Source organism: Rana temporaria, chromosome 12 (assembly GCF_905171775.1).
Source record: "Rana temporaria chromosome 12, aRanTem1.1, whole genome shotgun sequence".
NCBI lineage: Eukaryota > Metazoa > Chordata > Amphibia > Anura > Ranidae > Rana > Rana temporaria.
In genome coordinates, this window is record NC_053500.1 from 80106603 (window position 1) to 80124202 (window position 17600).

Sequence of the window (17600 nt, forward strand, 5' to 3'; positions counted from 1 at the left end):
CTGGTGGCTCAGACGCTGACTGAAAGGGTGAAGCTCCTGCTGCAGGAGCTGGAGGTCCAGGGTGCTTCCGAGTCCTCTAGGGACCTGGCTGAACAGTTGTTTCAGGGTCAGAAGTTTCTCTGCGAGGCGGCTATGGATTCGATTCCTTTGCTTTCCAGGGCTTCCGTCTACGCAGTGGTTCTGCGCCGCCTTATATGGCTGTGCTGGTCGGCTGACCAGTCCTCAAAAAAGGCCTTGGTGGATTTGCCCTTTAAGGGCGGGCGGCTTTTTGGGGCATCCCTGGATGACATCATTAAGGATGCCACGGGAGGTAAGAGCACGTTGCTCCCTCAGTCTGGGAAGGGTAAGGAACCTCGCCGCAAGCAAGGTCCTACTTTTACTACCCCTAAGCGGTTTTTTTCGTGCGCCCAGCGCGGCTGGAAAAGGTCCGCAAGATGCAAAAGCCCCTGCTGCCGGGCGTAAGCGCCCCTGGTTCAACAAACCCAACAAGCCTGCGGACAAGCCTGCTTCCGCATGAAGGTCTGCCCCCGCCCGGGTCTCGGGTGGGGGGACGGCTTCACGAATTCGCGGATCGGTGGAATTCTCTTCTATCCGACCGTTGGGTTTGCGAGGTGGTTGCCTCTGGGTACAAGATAGTTTCTTTCTTGTCCCCCAAACAGATTTTTTTCCCTCCAGCTTCCTCCGGATCGTCGGCTAGCCCTGTCCGGGGCTGTCCAGGATCTTCTGGACAGGGGGGTGGTTGCGCCGGTCCCCTCGCTGGAACGGTTTCGGGGGTTCTACTCCAATCTGTTCGTGGTCCCCCAAGAAGGGAGGGGTTCGCCCTGTCCTGGACCTAAAGGCCCTCAACTCCTTTGTCAAAGTGCAACGGTTCAGGATGGAGTCGGTCCGATCGATCATAGCGGCCCTCCACCGGGGGGACTTCATGGCATCCTTGGACATCATGGACGCATACCTGCATGTTCCCATTTGCACGAGCCACCAAAGGTATCTGCGCTTTGCGATCGGGGAGGACCACTATCAATTCGTGGCCCTCCCGTTTGGTCTGGCGTCGGCACCACGGGTGTTCACCAAGGTGCTCGCCCCGATCCTGGCCTTGCTAAGGCAGCGAGGGATCGCTATCGTGGGATACCTGGACGACCTTCTCCTGAGAGCTTCTTCAGGCTCAGATTCGGGGGAGGCAAAAGTGTTCCTCCCATCGGAAAAACTGCTGACCCTGCAAGCTGCAGTGAGACAGTTGTCGACCCAGAAGTGGTCATCTCTTCGCTTCTGCATGCGGGTTCTGGGTCTGATGGTGGCCTCCTTCGAGGCGGTTCCGTATGCCCAATTCCACACCAGGGTACTACAGAAGGAGATTCTGTCACGTTGGGACAGGGTCCCATCTTCTCTGGATCGCCAGATTCGGTTGAGCCATCTGGTCAAGTCTTCCCTGGCATGGTGGCTGACGTCTCCGGTGCTTCGGTCCGGGAAGTCTTTTCTTCCGTGCCGCTGGACTGTGGTCACGACAGATGCCAGCCTCTTCGGCTGGGGGGGCGTCTGGGGCACCCAGTCAGCCCAGGGGCGCTGGACTCGGGAGGAGTCCCGCCTGCCGATCAATATCCTGGAGCTCCGAGCAATCAAGCTGTGCCTTGTCAGGTGGTCCCTGGAGCTGCAGGGCCGTCCTGTCAGGATCCAGTCCGACAACGCCACGGCCGTGGCGTACGTCAATCATCAGGGCGGCACAAGGAGCTCGGCCGCAGCGACGGAGGTCGCTCACATACTTCGGTGGGCCGAAAGGTCCGTTGCGGCTCTGTCGGCTGTATACATTCCGGGAGTTCAGAATTGGCAAGCCGACTTCCTAAGTCGCACGACTCTGGATCTAGGGGAGTGGTCTCTCCACCCCGAGGTGTTTCAGGTCCTGTGCCAAAAATGGGGCACTCCAGACGTGGACCTTCTGGCGTCCCGTCTCAATCGGAAGGTGCCACGGTTTGTGGCCAGGTCAAAGGACCCGTGGGCAGACGCGTCGGTGGCTCCCTGGGGTCAATATCACCTGATTTACGCCTTCCCTCCTCTAAGGCTCCTACCCTGCCTGCTTCGCAGGGTGGAAGCCGAAGGGATTCCAACGATCCTGATCGCCCCAGACTGGCCGCGTCGCTCTTGGTACGCGGACGTGGTACGTCTGGTGGCAGACGCCCCCTGGCGTCTGCCTCTGAGGGAAGATCTCCTGTCTCAGGGCCCGATCTTCCATCCTGCTTTACGGTCACTGGCTTTAACGGCGTGGCTGTTGAGAACCAGGTACTGAAGGACCGGGGCCTGTCGGGCCCGGTTATCTCTACCATGCTGCGTGCACGGAAGTCCACTTCTCGAAAAATTTACCATCGTACATGGAAAGCATACATCTGTGTGAGGAGATGAAGTGGCACCCCCGTACTTACGTGGTGTCCCGAGTCCTGCTGTTCCTCCAGCGGGGAGTGGACCAGGCTCTTGCCTTGAGCACGATCAAGAGCCAGATTTCTGCTCTGGCTGTTTATTTTCAGCGTCCCTTGGCAGCGCACTCTTTGGTTCGCAGGGGGTCCGGCATGTGGCCCCCCCCGGTGCGCCCTCCGCTGCCTTCTTGGGACTTGAATTTGGTCCTCTCTGCGCTTCAGCGTGCCCCCTTTGAGGACATTCGGGAGATCCCTTTGCTGACTTTGTCGCAGAAGTTGGTCTTTCTGGTAGCTATTACCTCTATCAGACGAGTGTCTGAACTGGCGGCCTTGTCTTGCAAGGCCCCTTACTTGGTCATCCATCAGGATAAGGCGGTGCTGCGCCCGCAGCCTTCTTTTCTTCCGAAGGTCGTTTCGGCCTTTCACATTAACGAGGACATTGTTGTTCCATCATTATGTCCTCAGCCGAAGGAAGCCATTTTACATTCTCTGGATGTGGTTCGGCCCTTCGAGTTTACTTGTCGGCGACAGCTCCGTTCCGGAAGTCGGACTCGCTGTTCGTGTCTGTGTCCGGTCCCAGTAAGGGCCTGGCAGTCTCGTCGGCCACCATTTCCAGGTGGATCCGACAGGTTGTGCTTCAGGCCTATGCCCTGAAGGGGCGGGCGCCTCCCTTTCGGGTCACGGCGCATTCAACCAGGGCGATCGGGGCCTCCTGGGCTTTCCGACATCAAGCCTCTGTGTTACAAGTGTGTAAGGCTGCGACCTGGTCGTCGGTCCACACTTTTTCAAAGTTTTATAAGGTGGATGTGAGTGCATCTTCTGATGCCTCCTTCGGCCGCAGGGTGTTACAGGCGGCAGTTTAAGGTTGGAGTTCCTCCGTTGAGTAACTCCGGTTTTGTTTGGGGTGTAACCTGTTGTTTGCTGTGTTATTTTTCCCACCCCTCGAATTTTTTGACACTGCTTGGGGACGTCCCTAAGGTCAATGAAGGCTGTGTCCGTCTATGAACGAAAGAGAAAAAAGGATTTTTGTACTCACCGTAAAATCCATTTCTCTGAGTTCATAGACGGACACAGCACCCACCCCTCCTTGGTTTGTACTGCTTGTTACAAACTGAAGCTGCTAGAGCAGGGTGTGGGTTATGCCCGGGGGAGCCACGCCCCCTGGGAGGAGCGGCATGAAGGAAAGTTTTTAACACCTTAAGTGCTGTAGAATTCTGCCTAAATCTCCTGGTAGGAAGAAGCATAACCCTAAGGTCAATGAAGGCTGTGTCCGTCTATGAACTCAGAGAAATGGATTTTACAGTGAGTACAAAAATCCTTTTTTTTGCACTCCTGTGACCCGTTTTCAGCAGAGAGCAGGCTGAAGTCCGCTCTCTGCTGATGTCACAGAAATTGGTCCAGGCTCTGTGTCATCGCGAGAATGGAAGTCTGGATCTGCCAGGTGTCTGGAATGACACCTCGCTGAGAGTCTGAGCTGGCCGCTCCCCGCCCCTTTACAGCCCAGAGCTCCAGTGAGGAGGGAGCTGAGAGCTGCTGATTGACAGTCAGCAGCTCTCTGCTCGGGGAGCTGTGAGAACCGAGTAATCGTCAGTGTAGTGTACTGATGCTGCATCCACCTAGGCAAGTATAATTTTGGGGGGGGGGATGCTTTACTTCTCAAGCCTTGTACACTGAGTTTTTTTTCCATTCAGGGGGTTGAGCAAAGAAAAACTGTCAGCTGTGGTCGAACCCGCTGTATGAACGAGCCAAAAAGTGCGGTGATCTCCCCAGCTGAGCTTTCAGCCATTGGCTGCTGGTTTTTCAGCATGGTTGACCGGCATCTGTCAAGACCACCTGCCATACACACGGCCCGATTGTCGGACAGTTTTTATTGAACCCAGCATTCGTCCCATGTGTACGGGGCTTTAGTCTGAGTTCTGCTGTATAAGAACTGCGGAAGGCTGATTGATACCAAGTCAAATTCAGGTAAACCATGTCTGGACCGCCTCATGACTATATCTTTGAAGAGGGATATATCGGTTATGGCAGCAGCTAGCTGCCATAACCTAGGTATCCTCATCTTCAGGCAGCAGTCTGGTTTACGATAATGGTGGTCTCTGCAGTTGGTTCGCTGCAAGATCACAGTTATCAGGAGAGGGGCCCTCCACCGCTTACTGGAGCCATCGGCGGAGGCAATCGGGTCCTTCTGGCAGCTGGGTATGGAGACGAGTGAAGGGAAGATGGTCCCCACCCGTCTACATATACCGTAGCAGGGTGGAAGCGACGTCAAAACGTCACTTCCGCCCATATTTTTATTTATTTTTTACTATTGCATTTAAGTGTAAATATGAGATCTGAGGTCTTCTTCACCCCAGGTCTCATATTTAAAGCGGGAGTTCACCCGAAATTTTTTTTTAACATTAGATTGGGCCTAATTAGGGGAAGCAGAATCGGGTGTCTGTTTAAAATCAATGCAGTACTTACCTTTTTTGAGATAGATGTTCTCCGCCGCTTCCGGGTATGGTCTTCGGGACTGGGCGTTCCTATTTGATTGACAGCCTTCCGACGGTCGCACACAGCGCGTCACGAGTTGCCGAACGTTGGTGCGGCGCTATACGGCACCTGCGCACCGACGTTCGGCTGTTTTAGTAAACTGGTGACGCGCTGTATGCGACGGTCGGAAGGCTGTCAATCAAATAGGAACGCCCATTCCCGCAGCCCATACCCGGAAGCGGCGGGAGAACATCCATCTCAAAAAAGGTAAGTACTGCATTGATTTTAAACAAAACACCCGATTCTGCTTCCCCTAATTAGGCCCAATCTAATGTTAAAAATAGGTTTTTTGGGTGAACCTCCACTTTAAGAGGACTGTCATGCTTTTTTCTATTACAAGGGATGTTTACATTCCTTGTAATAGGAATAAAAGTGCAATTTTTTTTTAAAAGAACAGTGTAAAAAATAATAGGTAAAATAAGACATTTTTCTCTTATCGTCCATGGACGGACACAGCCTTCTCAAGTCTTAACAAGTGGGTTATGTTCCTGTTCACTAGAGAGGCAGGAACATAACCCACTTGTTAAGACTTGAGAAGGCTGTGTCCGTCCATGGACGACAGAGAACAGGATTTTACGGTGAGTACAAAAAAATTCTATTTTTTTTTTTTTAAATGCTCCCCTTCCCGCCGAGCTCGCGTGCAGAAGCTGTGAGGTATCACCGCGATCGGTAGAGGGAGAGCAATAATTCTAGCAATAACTCTTTAGCTCAAAACATGCAACCTGTAAAAAAAAATTAAACGTTGCCTATGGAGATTTTTAAGGGTAAAAGTTTGTTGCCATGCCACAGGTGGGCGCAATTTTGAAGAGTGACATGTTGGGTATAAATTTACTCGGCGTAACATTAACTTTTTTTTACAATATAAAAAAAAATTGGGCTAACTACTGTTGTCTTATTTTTTTTTATTCAAAAAAGTGTATTTTTTCCAAAAAAATTGCAAGACTGCTGCGCAAATACATTGTGACAAAGTATTGCAACGACTGCAATTTTTTTTCTCTAGGGTGTTAGAACCCCCAAACATTATATATTTTTTTTTTAAAGTAATTTTCTAGCAAAAAAAGCTGTTTTTAACTTGTAAACAACAAATCTCAGAGGCTCGGTCCTTAGACCCCATTCACATCTTCGCGTTTTGTCGCATGTAGCGCGACGCGAACAAACGCCAGAGGGACAAAATACAATGTTAGTCAATGGGGACGGTTCACATCTGCACGCTGATGCGCCTAACGCGCATCGCCTGTAGTCAAAAGAAGTTCCGGACCCTTTTTTGTCGCGCAATTCGCGCGATTTGCGCGTATTAGCGCGTTTTTTGTTTTCCATTGAAAGCAATGTAAAACGCCGGATACGCGCGTATTGCGCGACAACAAGCGTATGTACACGCGTTTTTGCGCCTTTGCTGCTCATATTTGAATACTGAAAATGAAAAAGAAAGTACATAATCTCAAACAGGAAGTCCCAAAATCACCATTTTGCCTATCAGTATCCCAGCAGCAAGCATGGCATCAGACCTCGGTGATACACTTTCTGTCCTGGAGACAGAGAAATTTATTAGCATGGTGAAGGAGCACACCTGCCTGTATGACATCAAGGATCCATCCTACAGTTTGAGAACAGTGCGGAGGAGGGCATGGGACAAAATTGCCTCTCAGATATATCCTAACTGGACCGAAATGGAAAATAAAGACAAAAAAGGTAAACTCCGGCGAAAAGTAAAATGAACATAAGTAGATATTATATTTGTTTTTTTTGGAAATTCAATGTTTGTATAGTCATACTAGGGGGGTGAGGAAGGGAATGTGTCCTCAATATAGTGTTCTAACCGTGTGGGAAGAGGGTAGACTGGTGGAGGTGACAGACCTGTGTCACTATCTGCAAGAGACAAAATGTGCCCGTATAATATTTGTGCTGACTGCCGTCTTGAAGTGGTTAAATAAAATATCTAGTGACACCACCTTTTGTAAGAACCTATGCTGCTGCACGAGTGTCAGGCCGGGTACACACGAACAAACATGTACGGTGAAAGCGGTCCGTCAGACCGTTTTCACCGTACATGTCTGCCAGAGGGCTTCTGTACGATGGTTGTACACACCATCGTACAGAAGTCCGCGCGTAAACAATACGCGGGGCGTGTCCGCGTCGTCGCCGCGACGATGACACGGCGTTGACGCGGAGACGTGGGCGGGCCTGCCATTTAAAGGCTTCCACGCATGCGTCAAAGTCATTCGACGCATGCGAGGGACAGCGGGCGCCTGGACATGTACGGTAGGTCTGTACTGACGACCGTACATGTGCGAGCGGGCAGGATTCCAGCAGACGGTTTTAAAACACGTCCAGGAATATTTGCCCGCTGGGAAAAGGCCCGGCGGGCAAATGTTTGCTGGAATTCGGCCCGCTCGCGCCCACACACGACCGAACATGTATGCTGAAACTGGCCCGCGGACCAGTTTCAGCATACATGTTTGGTCGTGTGTACGGGGCCTCAGATTTGGCCGTTTGCTAGCCTTCCAATGTCCTGACGCACTATGCCCCCCATTGACACAAACAATGGGGCACTGCACTGTATTATTCAATGATAACAATGATGGTATACTATTCCACCTAGGAGGATTAGTATACCATCATTGTTATCAGTGCATCAGTACATCAGTTATGTATACAGTACAGTGCCCCCATTGGGGGGATACTCCCCTTCCTAGTAACCAACAACCCTATGTTACCACTGAGGCAGGACCTGTGAGTTATTGTTCCCATCCTGACACCATGACACCGATTTAAAAAAAACCTCAAAATAAAACAAACATGAGACTTCTTAATACATTAATAACATATTTTTATTTTATTTTATTACAACAGCATATGATGTATTCTTCAAAAAAGTACGTCAAGCATTGACAGTCTCACAAAAAAAGAATAATATTAATAATTAAATGGAATCCAGCTGCCATGGCACCTGTCCTTCAGGAGACATAAAATATGCGGCATACTGATCCCGTACATGGGAGCCCTGCCTGTTCCCACGGACACCAGTCCACTGAGCTCTTTCCAGAGTCTCAGTAACCGGTTCTTCGAAATCGAAGCCATCGCGCTGCCTCACAAAATTGTGCAAGGCGCACGCAGCTTTGACAGCCGTGACGGCATTCTGCATGTTTAACACTATGGGAGTGTGCAGAAGCCGCCACTTATTGGCAAGTATTCCAAAAGTGCATTCAACTACTCGCCGTGCCCGGGTTAGGCGGTAGTTGAATACCCTTCTCTCCTCTGTCAAACTATGCCCCGAATAAGGCCGCAGGAGGTTTGTCCCCAAAGAAAAGGCCTCATCACCCACAAAAACACTTGGTAGTGGAGGGCCATTTGTGCCTGGGAGAGGACGGCATTGTGGTAGGTCAAGATCATCTGATCGCAGCATTTGACCAAAGTTCGAGTTTCCAAAGATGGTTGAGTCCGCGCTGCTCCCATATGACCCAATGTCTATGTAAGTAAAACAGTAGTTTGCATCTGCTACAGCCATCAATACAAAAGAGAAATATTTCTTGTAATTGAAGAATTCACTTCCACTTCTCATGGGCTTCACAATCCTAATGTGCTTCCCATCTATTGCTCCGACACAATTAGGAAAGTTGCAGCGTTGCCAGAATACCTCCGCAATCTGTGCCCATTCCTGTGCAGTAGGTTTCTTGAACACTACCTCCTGGAGAACCTCCCATATAGCAGAGCAGGTGTCACGTATAATATAACTCTCTGTCGACTTGCCTATACGGAAGGCATAATGTAGACTTCCAAGAGACTGTCCAGTTGATAAATATCTACAAAGAAAATAATATATATTATTTTATTTTGTTTTTGACAGTGAAACAGATAAAAGACAAATGGAAGAGCTTTCGTGACGCCTATGCAAGATACATGAGACTGGTAACAAGTAACAGGAGTGGATCGGCGGCATGTCACATCAAAGAATACATTCATGCTAAGGAATTGGAATTCTTGAGACCTTCATTGAGTTTGGCGAGGTAAACTATTATCTGTACTAAGGACAGTGAGCGCAATTGGTATACGAAAGTTATAATAATTCATTTATATTTTCAGGACTGAAAACAGCTGGGAGGAAGCTGCTCCGACCGCCCCTGTCGCGATGGATAACAGCAGCCGAAATTCGTGTGATGAGACACTGGAGGGTCTGGAGCCGGAAAGCCAGTTGGCCAGTTCATCTCAATCTACGCCGGCAACACCTCTGGGAGAGCTGCAGACAACGCCAAGGCCGGTGCCGCGTGTAGCTGCGAGGGGGACCAAAAGAAAAGCTCCGGAATCAGACCCCAATGTGACAATGATGCTACAGATCATGTCAGAAATGAAGGACAGAATGGGTACTAATACTAATACCCCTTCATACGGAAACAAGTCGGCCCAATGTTTGGCGGAGTTAATGGACAGGGTTCCCAAAAGCCTACAAGCCGATATGCTGGCAGGTACCATACGGTACATCAACACATTTATTCCACCTGAAGAACCCTACCTATCCCCAGAACCACCACCACCGTATGGCCCCTATGCTAACCAACACCCGCAACATCTGTCAGCACCAACACTTCGTCACTTCACAGCACCACCTTTTCACAGCCACCTACCTCAACACGCACCACCTTACCCGACTCAGACGCCCACACTTTCTACCCACCCTCAACTACCAACACCACCTTCTGCATACACTTCCTCAACACTCCCTGATCCGCCTTACCTGCATACGCACACTTCGACAATGTCACCTTACAGACGCCCACAGACGACACCTTCTGCCTACCATCCCACGACTTCACAAACATTTCATCTACCTCCACAACCTCCTACTTACCCTTCTCGCACGACATACCCTTCCGATTACACACACCTGCCTACACTCCCACCTTACAATCCTCAACCTACACCAACACCACCACCACCACAACCACCAGCAACACCACCATCACGTTGGCCGCATGGTACAACATCTAGATCAGATTGGTCTAGTTTTGGCAAAGCCATAGACGCTGGCATATCGGTGGATGACCCAGGGGAATCCCCAAGTTTCCAAAAACTGTAATGTTGTGTTATCAGACTCTAGTTCAACTGCAGTCAAATTATTTGTTTTCTATGAGCTACGTTAGCTTAAAGTTTGTTTTTTGACCAAAAAATAAAAAAAAATAAAAATAGGATGAATATAGTTTATAATATACTTCCTAAAAAAATAAAAAAAATTGGACCTTGTAAAACGTGTGTTTTTTAATATTAGATGCATATACAAATATAATATTATTGGGTAATGTATGCAATAGTGTTTGTAGTGTTTGCTTTCTGCCTATCACGGAGGCCCTCTCGTCCGAGGACGAGAGGGCCCCCGTGATGGACGAACACTGAACACAGTGCCTCATAGGACGCTGAATGTTCCGCCTGTCACGGAACAGAAGATGTAGATGGCACGTCTTTTTGAAGACACATACGGGCAAGATTCGCAAAGGTAAGGGCACGGTCTGAATGGGTCAGGTCAGGACATGTAATGGGGCACAGTCTGTCATGTAATGGGGCACAGTCTGAATGGGTCAGGTCAGGACATGTAATGGGGCACAGTCTGTCATGTAATGGGGCACATTCTGTTATGTAATGGGGCACAGTCTGTCATGTAATGGGGCACAGTCTGAATGGGTCAGGTCAGGACATGTAATGGGGCACAGTCTGTCATGTAATGGGGCACATTCTGTTATGTAATGGGGCACAGTCTGTCATGTAATGGGGCACAGTCTGAATGGGTCAGGTCAGGACATGTAATGGGGCACAGTCTGTCATGTAATGGGGCACATTCTGTCATGTAATGGGGCACAGTCTGTCATGTAATGGGGCACAGTCTGTCATGTAATGGGGCACAGTCTGTCATGTAATGGTGGCACCGTGATGCGAGTCATGAATAGTAGGAAGGGGGTAGGTAGTTATACGGTGAGTATAGAATTTTGTTATGGGCACTAGAGCATCATTTTGGAACTTTTTACCTCAGTGTGATGATAAGTCGCTCCACAGGGGGTATGGAATTGCGGAAATAGGTGTCCATCCTCTGTAATCTACCGCTGAGCAGTTCTAGCAACTCATCAAAACTGTTAATAAAAATAAAAACGTTTTTTAGTGGACATGGAAAGGTACAATGTCAAAAACAATGAATACAGATAATTTTTACAAACCTTTTCATAGACATTCTGGTGTAGTCCAGGAATTTCTCCTCGTGCTCTCGGAGATCTTTATAAAGGACCCAAAACTGTCCTGTTTCTTCCCGACCGGCAATAACAGGGTGGATCCAATATCTCCGTGCCCTCTTCCTTCTCCTCTGTCCCTGGTATAGCATATACGAGGTGGCAGTGACTGCTGCCATCATACATGCCATCTCATCGTCGTTCATTTTGGAATGGGAAGCACAATGATGACCCGGAAGAGGTATATTCACACAGGAAGAGGAAAATAAAAATCCTAGGATAGCAACAAGTGATGTCAGGGATTATCATTTTTCCTATTGGATTATAAGAAAAAATACGAGGAACAAAAACGTCGGTAAACGCTGTATGCAAACGCGCGCATACGCGCATATTCGCGCGACAAAACGCCGAAAAAAACGCTGAAAAAAACGCCTGAAAACGCCGCTATTGCCTACGCCTAGGTGTGAATGCAGCCTTAACCACTTCAATACCGCACGCTGTCATATGACGTCCTTGACTTTGTGCAGGGATAGCTGCATGATGCCTGCAGCTGCTGCAGGCATCATTCAGATATCATTATTTTCAGGCGCCGATTCTGTGCACGATAAGAATGCTCATAGCGGCAGTTCCGCCGCTTGATCATCTTACAGGCGATGAGAGAGATTTACAGAGGAGGTCTCTTAGTGTGAGAATTGTTGCTGGCACTCTAATGCACGCATCGATACCTCACATATGTGGTTTAACCACTTGGTTACTGGCCCATAGTCAAAAGACGTCCTGTTTTTAAAGATGGATATCTCAGTAACGGCAGCAGCTGCTGCCACAACTGAGGTATCCATCTTTAGTGCCGACGGTCCTGTACACGATAACGGCGGTCTCCGCGGCGAGATCGCCGTTATCGGTGGCGGGAGAGGGGCCCCCCCCCCTCCTGCCGCTGTAACGCGCCCTCCGCCACTTACCGGAGCCGTCGGTATCGGCGGAGGGGATCGCGACCATCCGGCAGCTGAGCGGGGACGAGACTGAAGGAAAAATCTCCTTCGCCCGTCCCCCATAGCTCTGCTGGGCGGAAGTGACGTCAAAACGTCAGTCCCGCCCAGCCTCTTAAAGAGACATTTTTTTTTTTTTGTCATTTAAGCCCAAATATGAGATCTGAGGTCTTTTTGACCCCACATCTCATATTTAAGAGGACCTGTCATGCTTTTTTCTATTACAAGGGATGTTTACATTCCTTGTAATAGGAATAAAAGTGATAATTTTTTTATTTTTTTTATTTCAGTGTTAAAAATTGTAAAATAACTAAAAATAAATGCGAAAAGCAAAAAAAAATTTTTTTAAAGCGCCCCGTCCCGACGAGCTCGCGCGTAGAAGCGAACGTATACGCGAGTAGCGCCGACATATGAAAACGGTATTCAAACCACACAAGTGAGGTATCGCCGCGATCAATAGAGCGAGAGCAATAATTTTAGCCTTAGGCCTACTCTGTAACTCAAAAAATGCAACCTGTAGAATTTTTTAAACGTCGCCTATCAAGATTTTTAAGGGTAAAAGTTTGACGCCATGCCACTAGCGGGCGCAATTTTTAAGCGTGACATGTTGGGTATCATTTTACTCGGCGTAACATTATCTTTCACAATATATAAAAAAATTGGGCCAAATTTATTGTTGTGTTATTTTTTAATTTAAAAAAGTGAATTTTTTTCAAAAAAAGTGCGCTTGTAAGACCGCTGCGCAAATACGGTGTGACAAAAAGTATTGCAATGACTGCCATTTTATTCTCTAGGGTGTTAGAAAAAAATATATATATAATGTTTGGGGGTTTTAAGTAATATTCTAGCAAAAAAAACTGTTTTAGTCTCGTAAACACTGAATCTGAAAAACAGGCTCGGTAACGAAGTGGTTAAACGGCGTTTACATATGTGGGCAGGACTTACGTGTGCGTTCGCTTCTGCGCGTGAGCTACCGGGGACAGGGGTGTTTTAATTATTTTTTTTTTTTTTTTTTTTAAAAGCTTTTATTCCTATTACAAGGAATGTAAACATCCCTTGTAATAGGAAATGTGTGTGACAGGTCCTCTTTATGGAGAGATGCGGCGTCAATAAAACCCTGTATCTCTCCTCCAGGCTGGAAAGCATGAGATCGTGAAAATGTTTTCACCGATCTCATGATTAGTATTGCTTACTAGCTGCAATTGCGGCTTTGTTTACTTCCGGATACCCGGGCGTGATGTCATCACATCGCGCCCAGGCCTCAGACGGTCATAGAGATGCTTCCTAGCCTGCGACGGACGATTCATTCTCCGGGCCCCCGATGGCACGGGAGAGCCCGAAGAAGCACCGGATGGCGGCAGGAGGGGAGGGATCACCGCTATGATCACTCTTATGGTGCACAGAATCGCCGGCACTAAAGAATGATGCCTCTAGCTGCAGGCATCATTCCGATATCACTGCACAAAGCCCAGGATGTCATATGACGTCCACCCAGGATGGGAGATCCCCTCTGTGGATGTCAAATGACTATGGGCCAGTATTGAAGTGGTTAAAAAAAAGGCAATTTATTGTTGAAAATCTATATGCAGTGGTAAATATAAATAACCAGCTATATGGCTAGGGACAAAATTATCTAATCCACTCTGAGAATGACAGACAGCAGAGATGTATTTACTATTCGAGGTTGAATATGGTACAGATCAGACTCAAGAGACCTAAAACACTGCTAATTTTCAGACAGGATTGCTTTATATTAGAGAAAACCTTGACTATATAAAGCAGACTATTCTATATAGTAAAAGCACATTTTATTAGTTTATCAATATCATAAAAACATTTGAACAATAAAACAGAAAAAAAACATTTGCATACATTTAAATGCGTTATATCTGAGTACTCTTCAAAAGCAGGGACATAGAGAGAGCTGCACATACAGAATTTAGGGCTAGCTGCCATGACCACTTGTTTGAAACCTGACATGTTTCGGACTGTAAGGAGTCCTTCTTCAGAGGTTATAAACTGGGTAATACGTCTTCAAAAATACAAATATGTATTTTATTAGTGGACGTTATATTAGACAGGTCTGTAAGACACAAACAGCGTGTCATATGGATCCTCCTTATTATAGTCTGTATTTCATAGATTGTTATACATACTTAGAAAAATCAGATGAGCATGTGTATCCATCCGAAACACAAACCAGTAGGCCGCATGTGTGTCAGCGGCGTTGAATTTATTCACAAAGGTTTTCTTTTCTAATATTATAAAACAATCCTGTCTGAAAATGAATTTCCGTCCATTATAGATACAATAAGTGTAGCGCTGAAAAGATGAATCTCATGTTGCCAAGTGATTCCAAATGTAAACAATGTGAAAAACCGGAGTTAGGCTTACCGGTAACTCTGTTTCTAGGAGTCTTCCAGGACAGCCTCTGAGACCTTGGGCTCCTCCCTCCGGGACAGGAAACACACACACACCCACTTCTTTAAAGGCGGTCCTCCAGGCCTCCATCTTCAGTTAAAAAACAAGAACTACCGGAAGGCTCTGAAAGACATAATACACTAACACAACGTTAGTTCATACCTCAGATACCTAGGTACATAACCCCGGGTGGGAAACCCTGGCTGTCTTGGAAGACTCCTAGAAATAGAGTTACCGGTAAGCCTAACTCCGGTTTTCTCCACTCGTCTTCCAGGGCAGCCTCTGAGATGATAAGCAAGAAACTCACTTGTTAGGGTGGGGCAACCGCCTGGAGGACCTTTCGTCCAAACGCTTGATCCTTGTCCGACAGCAGGTCTAACCTATAGTGCCTGGCGAATGTAGAGGAAGATGACCATGCTGCTGCTCTGCAAATATCTTCCAGTGAAGCTCCGGCCTTCTCTGCCCATGATGCCGAGACTGCCCGGGTCGAGTGTGCCTTAACCGAAGGGGGTTGCTTGCCTTCTGACTGGTAAGCCTCTGTGATAGTCATTGTAAGCCACCTTGCCAAGGACGATTTAGAAGTCTTATACCCTTTGCGGGCTCCCGCAAAATTAACAAAAAGGGATTCAGAGTTTCTAAAACCTTTAGTGGACTCCAAATAATATAGGAGACATCTTTTGACATCCAATAAGTTCCCAAATTCCCCCTCATCACTTTCTGAGGTGGAACTAAAAGTAGGTAATATAATGTCCTGCGTCCTGTGAAACGTGGACGACACTTTGGGTAAAAAGGAAGGATCTACTTTAAGGACAACCTTGTCCTCCAAAATTAACAGAAAAGGCTCCTGAATTGACAGGGCCTGCAGATCACTGACCCTCCGGGCCGAGGTAATCGCTATCAAAAAAACTGTTTTTAAACTTAAGTATTTTATAGAAGATTTCTCCAGGGGTTCGAAGGGGGCTTTGGTAAGTGCCCTAAGGACTAGGGACAGATCCCAGGAAGGGCAAGCTCTTACTTTAACCGGCTTGACCCTTGCTAAAGCCTTGAAGAAATTGCTTATGAATTGATTTTTCTGGAGAGGGAACTCCAGAAACACGCTCAAGGCCGCTGTCTGCACCTTCAAAGTGCTGGTGGATAAACCCAACTCGACTCCTGCCAGAAGAAGGTCTAGGATTTGGAGGTGACTTCAGCGTCACTTTGAGCAACTTACAATGCAACTTAAAGTTGCCTCCAGGACAGGCGACTTTGGCTGTGGCCAATCACAGAATAATCGGCTCTGTGGGAAGGAGGGGTTTGCCTGGGTAAACTATTTTCTTTTTCCTGTAAAGTTGCTTCAATATAGATAGAGATTTGACTTGGAGGCAACTTCCATTGAAATCTATGGGTACAAGTTGCCTAGAAGTCACCTTGAAGTAGTACAGGAACCTTTTCTGAAGTCGGAGCAACTTTAGTAGTGTACATTAAGAAAGCTCTCATTCACTTCAATGGAATTTCTTTTTTCCAGCAACTTGGGGCAACTTGAGGTCTGACAATTCGGATCCCAAGTCGCTGTAGTGTGAACTGGCACTAAGTGAACAAACAGTATCATGAAGGCCATGTAACACACCAGACAGGTCAGTGATAAAGTCGTGGAGAAGTTTAAAGCAGGGTTAGGTTATAAAAAATATCCCAAGCTTTGAACATCTCACGGAGCACAACTGCAAACCTACCACGACATGGTTGTCCACCTAAACTGACAGGCCGGGAAAAGCTGCAGAGATCCACAGCTCAGGTGGGAGAATCCAATCCACCAGACAGATGTAAAATAGGGTTTCCACCCGTCTGGATTCAGCGGAGTGGAGCAGATGTCGGCCTACATGTCTCCGCTGGGGTCCATCACTCCGTAGACCTGCATGGAGCGTCCATTCAGGTCCACCTAATAAACTGACAGGTGGACATGAATGGTCCGCATGTGTGAAAGGGGCCTTAGTCGTGTACTGCACAAATCTGGCCTTTATGGAAGAATGGCAAAAATAGGATTTTTAAAAACAGCTTACCAGTAAAATCCTTTTTTTGGAGAAAACCACGGGACACAGAGCCTCCATTCATTACATAGTGGGTTGTATGGTCACCAGAGGTGATTGGGCACTGGCACAACCAATAAAGACAAGTTCCCCTCCATAAAACCCCTCCCATAAGGGAAGTACCTCAGTTTTTGTAGCAAAGCAGTAATGTTCCCATAGAAGGGGGGACCTCTGTGTCCTGTGGTGTACTCCAAGAAAATAGTTTTACAGGTAAGCTGTTATTAAAAATCCTATTTTCTTTATCATACACCATAGGACACATAGCCTCTATTCATTACATAGTGGGACATCCCAGAACAATGCTCAATGAAGGGTGGGAGACACAGATCAAGAAGGGTGCTAACGGACAAGAAGCCCTATACTGCTGCCTGCAGCACGCTACGCCCAAAAGCGGAATCCTCATTTCCTTTTACATCCATTTGATAGAATTTGGTAAACGTATGGTTTGAAGACCAAGTCGCAGCTTTACAGATCTAAGCCATGGAAGCCTGGTGATGCACTGCCTACAAAGCACTTATTGCCCTGGTAGAGTGAGCCTTAACAGAAAAAGGAGGAATCTTGTTCCTTAAACCATAAGCTTGAATAATTACTTGTCAAATCCACCTAGAAATGGTGGATATTGATCCCGGTTGGCCCTTCCTGGGACTATTTGGCAAAATAAACAAAACATCTGTTTTACGTATCTGAGCAGTTGCCTGCAGATACACTTTTACTGCTCTCACTACATCTAGAGAGTGCAATAACTTTTCCCCTGCTGTCCGCGGATCAGGAAAAAAGGAAGGCAAAGCAATGTCTTGATTTAAATGAAACGCCAACACCACCTTTGGTAAGAAGGTAGGATGGGGACATAGTATAATTTTGTCTCATTTTGTCTCTCTGACAAATTAAATAAGGCTCTTTACAAGAAAGAGCTGCCAACTCTGATACTCTCCTAGCAGAAGAGATAGCAATCAAAAAGGCCAATTTCTTGCTCGAAAGAATCAAAGGAAT

At 47.4% G+C, this 17600-nt stretch overlaps 3 protein-coding genes across 6 annotated transcripts in view; 1 reads left to right on the forward strand and 2 right to left on the reverse strand.

The window, feature by feature from the left end:
• The window catches only part of IFI35 (interferon induced protein 35), a 205623-nt gene that overhangs the window by 113975 nt on the left and 74048 nt on the right, over positions 1–17600 (reverse strand). The gene's annotated exons all lie outside the window — the stretch shown is intronic.
• Positions 7745–11570, reverse strand: LOC120919299 (protein ALP1-like). The gene is made up of 3 exons (XM_040331389.1): positions 11132–11570; positions 10946–11047; positions 7745–8734 (listed from the first exon to the last, which is right to left on the reverse strand). The coding sequence occupies exons 1-3, from the start codon at positions 11344–11346 to the stop codon at positions 7855–7857; spliced, it is 1197 nt and encodes a 398-aa protein (XP_040187323.1). The 5' UTR covers positions 11347–11570; the 3' UTR covers positions 7745–7854.
• LOC120919301 (pollen-specific leucine-rich repeat extensin-like protein 1) lies at positions 8676–10095 on the forward strand. The gene is made up of 2 exons (XM_040331395.1): positions 8676–8938; positions 9015–10095. Exons 1-2 carry the CDS (start codon positions 8832–8834, stop codon positions 10003–10005), a joined length of 1098 nt encoding a protein of 365 aa, XP_040187329.1. The 5' UTR covers positions 8676–8831; the 3' UTR covers positions 10006–10095.